The sequence below is a fragment of the Geotrypetes seraphini genome, chromosome 6 (assembly GCF_902459505.1).
Source record: "Geotrypetes seraphini chromosome 6, aGeoSer1.1, whole genome shotgun sequence".
In the NCBI taxonomy this organism is placed as follows: domain Eukaryota; kingdom Metazoa; phylum Chordata; class Amphibia; order Gymnophiona; family Dermophiidae; genus Geotrypetes; species Geotrypetes seraphini.
This window is the reverse complement of record NC_047089.1, coordinates 200,168,676-200,180,703: the sequence shown is the minus strand read 5'-3', so window position 1 is coordinate 200,180,703 and position 12,028 is coordinate 200,168,676. Positions and strand designations below refer to the sequence as shown.

The following is a 12,028-nucleotide window of genomic DNA, read 5'->3' as shown; positions in this document are numbered from 1 at the left end:
TCCTCCCTGCCCACTTCCCCAATTTCTTCACCCACCAAATGCCCTCCAATCTAGCATCTCTCCCTTTCTTCTCCTTTTCTCCCTCCCCCATCAGTCCCAGCTCCACCAAATGCCCTCCCGTACAGCTTCTCTCCCTGCATTTAAAATTAGTTGCTCCAGGAGGCCCCCTTGGGCCGGGATGTCCTCCCTTCTCTCCACTCTGTTCCAAAGCCCCCCTTACCTTTCAAAAGGCAAAGGGATCACCAGCATTGCAGCAATTCTCTAGTGCTGCTCATGGCTTCCTTAGTGTCGTTCTTCTGCTGCGGTCTACCCAAGTGGAAACAGAAAGTTGCATCAGAGGGAGGCAGACCGTGGCAGAAGAACAGCACTAAGGAAGCTGCAAGAAGCACTAGAGAATTACTGCCATGTCAGTAATCCCTTTGCATTTCGAAAGGTGAAGGGGGTTTTGGAATAGGGTGGGAAGAAGGGAAGAACATAACATGTTCTTCACAGACAGCATGGGAATGCAGCCACCTTTTCCCCTCCCACCAATTCCTTTCTACATCAAAGTTCTCTGATAATTTTTGTTGTTTCTACTTTGGTATAGACTAAAGAAAACATTGACTGAGCAGAACATCTGCGCATGCTTAGAAACCCTTTACCTACAAGGTTCTCTTGGTTAGAGGAGAGTACCACACACAGGATCTATTCAGATGTTACCAGCAACATGGTTGCATTCCCCTGCTGTCTACAGAAATCATCCGTTACAGATAAGTCACTAGCCTTCAGTGTTCTCCCCAGAAATTTTTTCTAGCCGGGTGGCATGAAAAAGTAGCCGGGTGGGGCGGGGCGGGGAAATTTGGTAGTGGAGAAAATTAAATGTATACTATTTTTATTAGTTAATTATTATTATTTTCCAATGCTCGATATGACTTCCTTTTTTAAGGTTTGACACTTGTGCCAGAATATTTTTACTAAATCTAAGAAGTATCCAATTCTAGAAGTGAATAATTAGATATTCACCCTCTTTCAAATGGTATAGAGGTTTAAAAAAGGGAAATGCGTTAATGAAGTCATTAGGTTCAATCTAACCATTTATTTCTGCATGAATTTAAACAACTAAAAAAAAAAAAAAAGATAAATATAGCTCATCCAATCATACAAGAAATGGCTGTACAACACCTCTAATAATGTTTTGATCACTAGGTTCCTTCCTGAGGTCTCACTGAGGATATAAAATAGATGCTATCCCCACTTCCAGACCTCTTCCACATAATTTAGGGAGAGGTGTTACTGAGCCTTGAAGGGCACCTGTGTGATTGATCTTTATCTGCTTCTTTTTTATTTTGCTATAGTGCAAAGTAAGAGCTAGGGCAAAACAGTATAGGTAAAGATGCAGGTAATAATTAGCAATGTATTAAAAATATTTTATTTTTATTTGCTTATAATGTCATTTGAAAGCTGCTTGATGATAATACAACTTTAATTTAATTCTTTATAATGTGTGTGTCTGTGTGTTGGGGGGGACAACACCTACGTCAACAGTAAAGTTAGAACAGGGTCATTAAATCCAGTGGTGTACCTAGTATATATGACAGCCAGTGCTAATTATTTTTTTAACAACCCCCTCCTCTATATAAAAAAATATATTTTTAGTAATAATCCATGAGTCACACAATAAGGGTGCATCTAGGAAAAGGCAGCATCTTAAACACTGCAGTGAGCACTAGAACACCAACACACGCATTGGAAAACTAAACAAACCAGATCCTACAGTCAATTGATCCTGTAGTCGATGCTAACAGAAAGCCAAGTCCTTTTCATACACACAGAACACAGATACACCCTCGCCCAATATGGAATAATCACAAACTAAAAATAGAAATATGTAGTCAAAAGTTAAACTGAACCAAGAAACCAGACTCTGCATACAATGCAACACCACAGAAACAGTGACACATGTCCCCTAATACTGTGCAAAATATAAAGACAGTAGATGTAAATTTGAAAAAAAACTTCTACATAACAGTTACCACTTTACAAATTAACAAATAGAAATAAAACAAATAATGAGAAATATGAAAATATCATTTTATTGGACTAATCCATTTTTCAATTAGCTTTCAGAGGCCAAATCTTTCTTCAAGACAGTACAGTAAACAGCTGTTATGGTATCCTGTCCTGATCTGAGGAAAGGGGTTTAGTCCCCCCCAAAATTGCCTTATTTCCATTTCCTATTGATACATTTTAATCAATACAGTTACAATACTACTTGATTCTACGTAAAGCAAAAAAAAAAAAAAATTTGTTTCTACTTTTTGTCGTTTCTGCTTTAGTCATCTTCTCTTTACTCTCTTCTTTCTATTCAGCATTTGTCCTCGCTCCCTTCCAGGCAACATCTGTCCTCTCTCTTTGCCCCTTCCACCCAGCCTCTATCCTCTCTCTACCCCTTCCATCTACTTTCCACCCTGTCTCTGCCCCTTGCATCCACTGTCCACCCTTTCTGCCTTTTCCATCCAGTGTCTGCTCTCTCTCTGTTCCATATGGTATCTTCCCTCTTTCTATGTCTCTTCAGTAAACTCTATATCCTGTGCCCTTTCTCTCCTTTGTACATGATTTATTTCAGCTTCAACCCCTCTCCATTTTTTGTCTCCACCCTTCCCCTATGCTCTGGCATCTCTCTCTTCTCCTTTCCTTCCTTGCCACTCCACCCCATGGTCTGACATCTCTATCTCCTTCCCTTCTCTCCCCCCCTCTCCAGTATCTGCCTCTCTCTTTCTCTCCGTCTTTCTTCTGTGAGGAGATCATGTTGATCTTGAACACTGAATAATTCTTCCATATTCCCCATATCACTGAACTGTAGTCTGGTCCAGCAGACTGCTTTGGCACTATTACATGCATCAGCTTTCCACACAGAATGCCACAAGTCTCTATTTCTTGTGCTGTGTTTACATCTGCCAGCAGCAGAAACTTGTGAGACAGATCCCTTGGCAATACTACACTTCGGAGCCCTTTGACTATCTGGTTCTGTATGGCTGCAGGCTTTAAAGCTCTGTTTACTGGAGGAGACTGTCCAGCATACATAGTTGCATCACTCTTAAGGATCTGATCAGAGATTACATTAGACAAGGTGGTATTTTTAGGCATGGAAAAACAGGACATATTCTCCTCAATCTGCTCAGATGCCCTTTAATGTTCGTCTGATCTCGGGCTAAATCTTGCCTCCTGAGCTAATCTTCAAAGGAGAGCGGAGTGAGAGCCATATCGGCAGTGACATCCGTTTTGGGCCGCATGTTGTGCAGGGCTGGACTAAGGCAAGTTGTAAGCTTCCTTCCATCGTTGATCTATCTTCCATAAGTCAGCAACGGAGGGAAGCTTACAACTCGCTGTTCTTGCTTGCTTCGGGCCTTCCTCATTGCCGGGTCCTGCCTTTACGGAAACAGAAAGTAGGCAGGACCCGGCAGCGAGGAAAGCCCGAAGCAAGCAAGAGCAAGTTGTAAGCTGACCTGTCTCCTATAGCGAACCCATGCTCCGGGGCGTGTGCATGCCGACTTCCTTTCTCTTCCCACCTCGGGACGTGACTTCCGGTTTCGGAGGGAAGCGGCATGCACGTTAGAGCCCCGCCGGGGAGCATGGGTTCTAGTCGCTTGCTGGCGTTAAAAATTAAAAAAAAAAAAAAAGGCAGGCTCTTGCGATTCAGGCTGTGCCGAGTCAGCCCGGTAAATCTCCAAGCCAGTGAAAAGGTTTTTTTAAAAAAATGTTGAGCAGAAGGCGGCAGCAGCAGCAGGATTGCGATCGAGATTACAGCTGGGCGCTCATCTAAATTAGCTGGGCGGAGCGCCCGGCTGAAAGGCCCTGGGGAGAACACTGAGCCTTACTATGACAGATCATTTAGGGAAAGATTAGGTTCTTATCTCGATAATCTTTTTTTCTTATAGAAGGGTACATCAGTCTTGACCAAGGGGTTATTCTCCAACTGTGAATTGTGCAGATATTATTTACCTTTTTCAGCTCTGCCTCCTTCCTCAGTGGGAGGTGCCGTAGCTCTTCAGTTTGTCTCAAAGTACATGTAAACCACCATAAGAAAAAAAAATAAGGAGGGGTACGGGGAACCTTCCAGACAAGTCACTTTTGTTCTGCTTTGTAACAACTATCGTTAAATAAATAATATCAATTAAAAAAAACCAAAACACTCCAGTATGGAAAACAAGGTGGAACAAACAAGCCACTTATCTAATTGCAACTAGCACTAACACAGGTAGAGCAATTATACTCTCGTTTGCCTCTTAATACTAGAGAGGTGTCTTTACTTTTCAGATGCCTGATAAGAGAAGATCCCAAACTTTGGAGTCCCATACCTGTATGAGTCAGTAAGCAGAAAAAATTGATATCTAACAGGACAGGCCGTCAAGACTAATATACCCTTCAAACAGAAAGATTATCGAGGTGTTACCAATGGACATTTCCTTTTATATACTGCATGCAGAGATATCTACACTCCTTTAAGCAAGAGGCCCCTACATTTAACTAAAAAAATGAATCTAGTTTTTTCTTCACATTTATGCACTTGTCCTACAAGCCACACATGGCCCTTTCAAGGTAATCAGAAGCTTTTCCCCCTTAAAAGTATACTACGTTACAAGGTCAGGGGCTGCATCAATCCTCCTCTGACAAGCAATATAAATAGGTCTATCAACATTCCCTCTTTAAACAAGCTTTAGTTATTTCACAGGATTCGTCACCCTATGTATATCTTGCTAACCATGTGTTGCTAAAGAATGCACATGACTTTTTGGAATGAATGAATTTAAACATTAATCTACATTGCTATCAATTAAAAGGTGGCAGTTCAATTAGTAGAACAGGTGTAGTATTAAAAACATCTGGTACCCCATTACTGGGGGGTGCTTCACCATTGCTGACCTACTGATCTTTTCTGTTTAAATGCTGTGCAATAGTCTGTAGAGGACTTACGTCAAAATTTGGTTGGGCCAAAGGTGATAGACTGATCCCAGCTTCCAGTAATGAAGGGTGAGTAGTTCTGGATTCGATGGGACTGCCCGGTGTTCCCCCCCTACGCAGAGGAGTATTGGGTGGCAATGATCTATCAAATAATTCAGGACTCAAATCTCTTCCAAATCTAACTCGCTTTTTGTTAGAGTTTCCAGTGTTTCCAGTTTCTTCTGATAAAACAGCTTTCTTCACTTCTGCAACAACACATGCAAATAGACAATATATGTTGAAACTAGCATTTAATGAACAAGAGATGACAAAGTCTGAGTATGATATTCCAAGCTGCATATGCATTTGGTTTTGGTAGAACCCCCCCCCCCCCAATTTTAATGAAAACGAGTTTATCCCAGGACAAGCAGGCAGCATATTCTCTACATGTGGGTGACATCATCCATGGAGCCCCGTCGCGGACAGCTTTTCAAGCAAACTTGATTGAAGATCTTCAAAGTTTGCTAGTGATGCACCGCAAATGCGCGTGTGCCTTCTGCCCAAGTTAGAGCGTGCATCTCCTCAGCGTGGCCTCAGTTCTTAGTTTTCCGCGGAACCAGAAAGCCCTGTCTCTCAGCTCTGCGTCGAATCTAAGTGCCTTCTTGCACCGTGGCTTGCTTTCTTGTTTTGTAATCGTGTGAGTCGCTGTGCAGCGCGTCAAAAAAAAAAAATAAATAAATAAAATTGTATTTTTGATTTTTCATTCGTTCGGCCCGAGGGACCCCAGGTTTCCGTCCGGCCGCGGCTAGATTTTTTCCTTATGTCCCGGCCTGTTACCAGGTTTAAAAAGTGCACTCAGTGTGGTCAGGTGATTTCTATTACCGACCCCCACCGTTGGTGTATATAGTGCCTGGGCTCTGACCACCGAACCGAATCCTGCCCGAGTTGTGCCACTCTACAACCGCGGGCTCTTCGGCAATGACATGCCCGGATCCTTGAGTTCTTCAGCACGATGGAACAGCCTGCAGACAAGACCTCGGCCCCGGCCTCGAAGGCCCTGTCTGCTCCACTTGCTAAAGCCTCGTCCTCGGGTAAGTCTCCTCTTCCTCCTTCAGGTTCCCTACCGAAGAAGCCTTCCACGGAGTCTCTGGCATGCCAGGCAGTGAGTGCATCCTGCCAGCCTCTACGAGACCTCCCTCCATGCGTGCCTCCAAGCTACAGGAATACTCTTCCTCGAGGTCGCCCTCGTTGGAGCGCACTGCTGCACCTGCCTGGTCTCGGTGTCGATGTTTGAGGACATGCTTAAGGCAATTCTGACCACACAGATCTCCTCCGTTCTGACCCAGCTTGCCCCTGCCTCGACCTTGCTCCCTGCGAGCCAGCCTGAGCGCCCTACCGAGGTTCCCCGGGACAAGCATCGCCGGTCTCGTCAGTTGTCCTTGAGTGATTCTTCATCTGTTCCTTCGAGGCCTGCGTCGCCGGCTGCCCAGCCTCGATCGAAGCACAATTCGAAGCGTGCCTCATCTTCGAAGCATCTGTCTACCAAGCAGCCGAGAGACTCCCCTCCTCAGCGGGGTAGGTCTCCGGCGCTTCGGGTCTCGAGGTCTGTCGAGGCCTCTGTGCACCATAGGGTTGAGGCCCAGCCTCAGCTGTCTCCCACACCTCCTCGGTCTCCAAGTCGAGGTCGAGGACTCCCTCCTCGCAGCCGTTCCTCCCATGGGCTCTCCGAGGCTTGCCCCACAGTTTTCCGTTCCTCGGACTCCGGGGTCTTCTCCCTCCCAGCAGCTTAAGTGTAAGCATTCTTCGACGCCTCCACTGTCTCTTAGTAGAGCTTCCTCGGCGTCCATGCTTTTGGACACGGATATGCCGGTGCTGTATTCGAGGGAGGCTTCTCCCTCCTTCTTAGCTGCCCCGAGGTCCAGATCCTCGACGCCTCTGGAGGGGCCTTCCTCTTCCAAGACTTCCTCCTTCACCAGGTTCATTGTTAAAATGGGGAAGGCTCTTCAGCTGGATCTCCAGTCTGAATCCAGATATACCCCAGAGTATTTGGCGGAGATGGAGCTTCCTCATCCGCCCAGGGAATCTCTGCGCCTCCCGCTGAACCCAGTCTTGAAGCAGACTTTCTTCCACAATTTGGAGACACCTTATGCCATTTCTGCCATACCACCCAAGATGGAGTCCCGCTATCGGAAGGTCCCATGCAAAGGGTTTGAGAAGGCGCAGCTCTCCCACCAATCTTTGGTTATGGAATCTTCTTTAAAGAAGTCTAACCCCTCCAAGGTCTATGCTGCTGTCCCCCAGGGCAGGGAGGGGCATACCATGGACAAGTTCGGCCGTCATCTGTACCAAAACTCGATGATGGCGAACAGGATCCTCAGTTATAATTTCAACTTTACGTCCTACTTCAAGCACTGCATCAAGACCATGCTGTCTTTCCATGCTGATTTGGCAGCTCACCGTCTGCCGGAGTTCCGCCAGCTTCAGGAGACTTTTTCTCAGATTCGTCTCTTTATGCTCCAGGCCATCCTCTGCTCAAACCTCCTCCGGTGGTTTGGGATCTCAATGTGGTCCTTGCTCAGTTGATGAAACCTCCATTTGAGCCGATTGATAGGGCTCATTTGAAGTATCTCACTTGGAAAGTGGTGTTTCTGATTGCCCTCATGTCTGCTCGCAGGGTCAGTGAGCTGCAAGCTTTGGTTGCGGATCCACCTTTCACCGTTTTCCATCATGATAAGGTGGTCCTTCATACCCATCCTAGATTCTTGCCTAAAGTGGTTTCAGATTTCCACCTCAACCAATCCATTGTTCTTCCTGTGTTTTTTCTGAAGCCTCATTCTCATCCTGGAGAAGTGGCGCTTCACACTCTGGACTGTAAGCGTGCGTTGGCTTTCTACTTGCAACGCACTCAGGTTCATCGGACTGCTCCCCAACTCTTCTTATCTTTTGATCCAAATTGGTTGGGGTGCCCTGTTTCTAAGCGAACCATCTCCAACTGGTTGGCTGCTTGTATCTCCTTCTGCTATGCTCAGGGTGGTCTCCCTCTGCAGGGTCGAGTCACGGGGCATAAGGTCAGAGCGATGGCGGTATCTGTAGCTTTCCTCAGATCAACTCCTATTGAAGAAATCTGCAAGGCCGCCACTTGGTCCTCGATTCATATTTTCACCTCTCACTACTGTCTGGATACTTTTTCCAGACGTGACGACCATTTAGGCCAGTCTGTTTAGCAAAATCTGTTCTCCTAAATTGCCAACTCTCCCACCATCTCTTTTTGGTTAGCTTGGAGGTCACCCACATGTAGAGAATATGCTGCCTGCTTGTCCTGGGCTAAAGCACAGTTACTTACCGTAACAGGTGTTATCCAGGGACAGCAGGCAGATATTCTTGCAACCCACCCGCCTCCCCTGGTTGGCTTCTTTGCTAGCTATCTGAACTGAGGCCACCCTGAGGAGATGCGCGCCCTAACTCGGGCGGGAAGGCACACGTGCATGCGTGGTGTAGCACTAGAAAACTTTGAAGATCTTCAATCAAGTTTGCTTGAAAAGCTGTCCGCAACAGGGCTCCGTGAATGACGTCACCCACATGTAGAGAATATCTGCCTGCTGTCCCTGGATAACACCTGTTACAGTAACTGCTTTTTGGTTATAAAAACTTGAAATCACAGCACTGCAATGAAAAAAACTTTTCATAAGTGTATAATAAAAATACTTGGTACCTAAAAAAACATTTTACCACTTTTTTTTTTTTTTTTTTAATAAAAGGCTCCATTAGTATTTATGCTAAATATGCTTTGAAATGGAGAATCACTAGATAACTGTATAATTGTGGCATTTTTATCTGAAATGAATTCTATATTCTAAGGAAAGATTATGTATTTACCTTCACAATCTTCTTTCTAGTAAATAGGCACACCATTCTAGATTATCTCGACCTGACCCCCTAGGGACTCTTGGTCTGCTGTTAGGTAAAGACTTTGGGCTAGATTCACTAAGGACACCTATCGTGTCCTGACCACTTTGCGATCACTTTGCAACCCCGACCCGATTCATTAACCTTACTCCCGATCGATTATGCAAATGAGGAGGAATGGCATGCAAATGTAGGAAGGCAGCGATTCAGTAAAAAATGTCATGAACACCGACTGGACTGGCCAATCAAAAAAATAAGCGACTGCTGAGGACCAGTCGCTCAGGTCCTTTCTGACTGCCCTGCTTTCTGCCCCGGCTTGCTGCACTGCTCTCTGCCCTTCCCCGCAGTGCGAAACTATGAAAATGTCAATAATTCTTAGCCAGTTTACAAAAGAAATATGCAAAGACTTTTTAAACTATAAGTTTACAGCAATTTCTTACCAGATTCAAGGAATCCTGTGCCTTCTGCCAACAAACTATGTTCTCGGGCTTCCAAATTAGATGCACAGTCCTAATAAAAACAAAACAAAATCATTCCACTGATTATTCTCATACTTAAAATTTAACAAAAAAAAATAAAAAAAAATAGATGGTGCAAATCAACTACAAAACCTTCTGGAATAAATATCAACATTTACTAAAGGAAAAACTGACTTGCTGATTTCAAACAAAATACAGAGCTGGCTCTGCCTATGGACCAAGTGAGGTACTGACTCAAGGCACCAGTGATACAGGATGCCAAAATCCTAGTCTAGTATCTCTCCTTCCCTCTGACCCTCTGCCTGCAGTTCAGTATCTACAGAATAGGAGGAAGAGAAAAGGAGAGATGCCAAACTGAGATTTTGACACCCTTTATCATTAGTTGGGGAGGGGTGGGAATGGAAACTTGAGAGGATAAGATACTGGATCACTGGCAGGGAGAAGAGTGGAAGGAGAGAAACAAGATTGTGGAAAGGGGGAGCACGATACATAAGTTAGCTCAGGGTGCAACAGTCTCGAGCCGATTGTGGTAAAGCATGTTCCATCTCAACCATATTCTAAAGAACCAGGCAAAACCACACAGTATGTAGGCACAGAAATGCAAACTGTCCAACTACATATACTGTATATTTGTGGAAACCCCCCCCCCCCACAATTTATATATTTTGCATTGTCCTCCTGCTTTTTTAGGCTTTTTTAGCTCAAATCAAAATCAAACCTCAACGAGCATTTGTTCACAACTACCCAATACAACTTAGGGCAGCATTCTGCTACACTGGCCATGAGGTCATCAAGGCCCTTGCCAAAAAGCATCTGCCCTTTGAAGGGCAGTCTGCTTAGGGTCACTTTAGAAGAAGAGTCACTGGCCCACTGTCTGATCCACAGCATCCTGCAAACAGGGACCTCATAAGCCAAGACTTTGCCCAGGACCTTAATGAGGTCATATAAGTCAACCGCAACATACAAATAGGGAATTTACTAGAAAGAAAGCTTTTTATTTCATTGGCCCCCAATTATAGAATTATCTACCACTGGACATTAGAAGTAACCACACAGTCATTCAAGACTAGATTGAAGACCTTCTATTTTGAGGGATCATTTGAGAAGGACAGTTTGTCATCTGAAACCCCTCATATCTATCTAGTACTTTCTATCTAGTGCTTTCCTATCTCTAATGGAGTTCCTTTCATATATTATTTGTATTATAATATAAACCGTTTAAGTCTGTAATACGCTGATGCGGTATAACAAATGCTAATTAAACAAAACAAACATAATTTACTACTTCCAAAATCAACTGGGAGCAGGCACCCTTCTCTGTCGAGGGTACCTGTCGCAGTCTTGTGTGACAAGCCCATGCAGCAAATGAGGCTGCCACTGCTACCTTGATACCCAAAAGATAGCATCTCAAACTGCTTCTTTAATACCATGTCCACCCTGAGATCCTGTGAATTCTTTAGCATCACTCCTCTTTTCCTTGGGAGGGCTGTGCACTTGGTGACTTGAGCCACTGCAGAGTCTATCTTCAGCTGATCAAACAGATACTGAAACTCTAGAGCTGTGGGCTAATGCCTGGACATTGCTTTCGCCACCTTTAAAGAACCTTCAGGGGTCTCCCACTGCTCCGTGACCAGAGCAGCAATGTTCAAGTGTGTTGGAAAAAGGAGGTCCGAGTATTGGAGTGGCTCATGACTGTACACTTAGAAGTGGAATACTACTTCAAGTTTCAATTCCTTGACTGCATCTGCAATAAAATGGTGGACCAAGACCAACTTGAACAACCAGCAAACAGAGGGGTCATCACTCTTATCAGGGTCCGCAGAGGCATCCTGCTTGATGTCACCAAAAATGGAATCGGAGTCATCCAGGATGGAGCCAGTGCTCTGAGATAAGAGGCATGGAATCTGACTTCCAACTCAACCAATCTGGGTCTGAGTGGTCATTGGCACTGGGAACCAGATCACTGATCTCAAGAAGAAAAGACAATCCTTGGCAACACTGACGCTCTCTCTGACTGCAGATCGCAGCCCGGGTCCATTAAAAACACTATCCATATGAGATGGACAAATTCCAGGAAGAAGCCTTGCACGGGGCAATAACCGACTCCTGACAGACCAATGGCAAAGCTTTTGTGAGATCCACAGGCTCCATGCACCGTCGCTTTCCACCTCACCAGTTTCAGGTATTGGGCAGGATTTGCTCCCCATCTCCTGGACCTAGGGCAGTTCCTCAGCCCTGGAAGACACGGATAGGGCTAAGCTCAAAGCTCCCGCCCCCCTCCTCACACGCACCCCAGTACATAGATGCTCCTCTGTCAGCAATCAGGCACAACTGACACACAGATTCATGTTAGCACATGGTGAGAAGTCAATGCCTATCAATTTTTGTAAAAAAAAAAATCAAGGGGTTTTGAGGCAGAAAGCTTTAGAAAAAAAATATTGTTTAAAATTCAAAGTGGCCACTGCCAGAAAAATCGCGCCAAAAACAGTATGTGAAGACTTACCGGTAATTAAAAAATAAAACTAGAAAATAGGGATTTTAGAGGTGGGAGATCTGAACCCTACCCTTGGAATCCTTCAAAAATGACTTTTTCAGATCCCCCACCCCTGATTTTCCCAAAGGATATAATGGAGCTGTACTCACAGTTCTATGCAGTGCCTGCCTATCAGCTTTTTCCTGCAGCTGAAGTGAAGGGAAAGGACCTTCTGCTTCAGAAACTTCAA

General features: G+C 44.9%; 1 protein-coding gene across 10 annotated transcripts in view; it reads right to left on the bottom strand.

The window, feature by feature from the left end:
• CDCA2 (cell division cycle associated 2) overlaps positions 1-12,028 on the bottom strand; it is a 168,862-nt gene that overhangs the window by 111,997 nt on the left and 44,837 nt on the right. For all 10 annotated transcript variants that reach the window (XM_033947519.1, XM_033947518.1, XM_033947520.1 and 7 more), the window contains 2 exons: positions 9,267-9,336; positions 4,954-5,186 (listed from right to left, as the gene is read on the bottom strand). In XM_033947519.1, the coding sequence (XP_033803410.1) occupies positions 4,954-5,186; positions 9,267-9,336 (303 nt within the window). The remainder of the gene's footprint in view (positions 1-4,953; positions 5,187-9,266; positions 9,337-12,028) is intronic.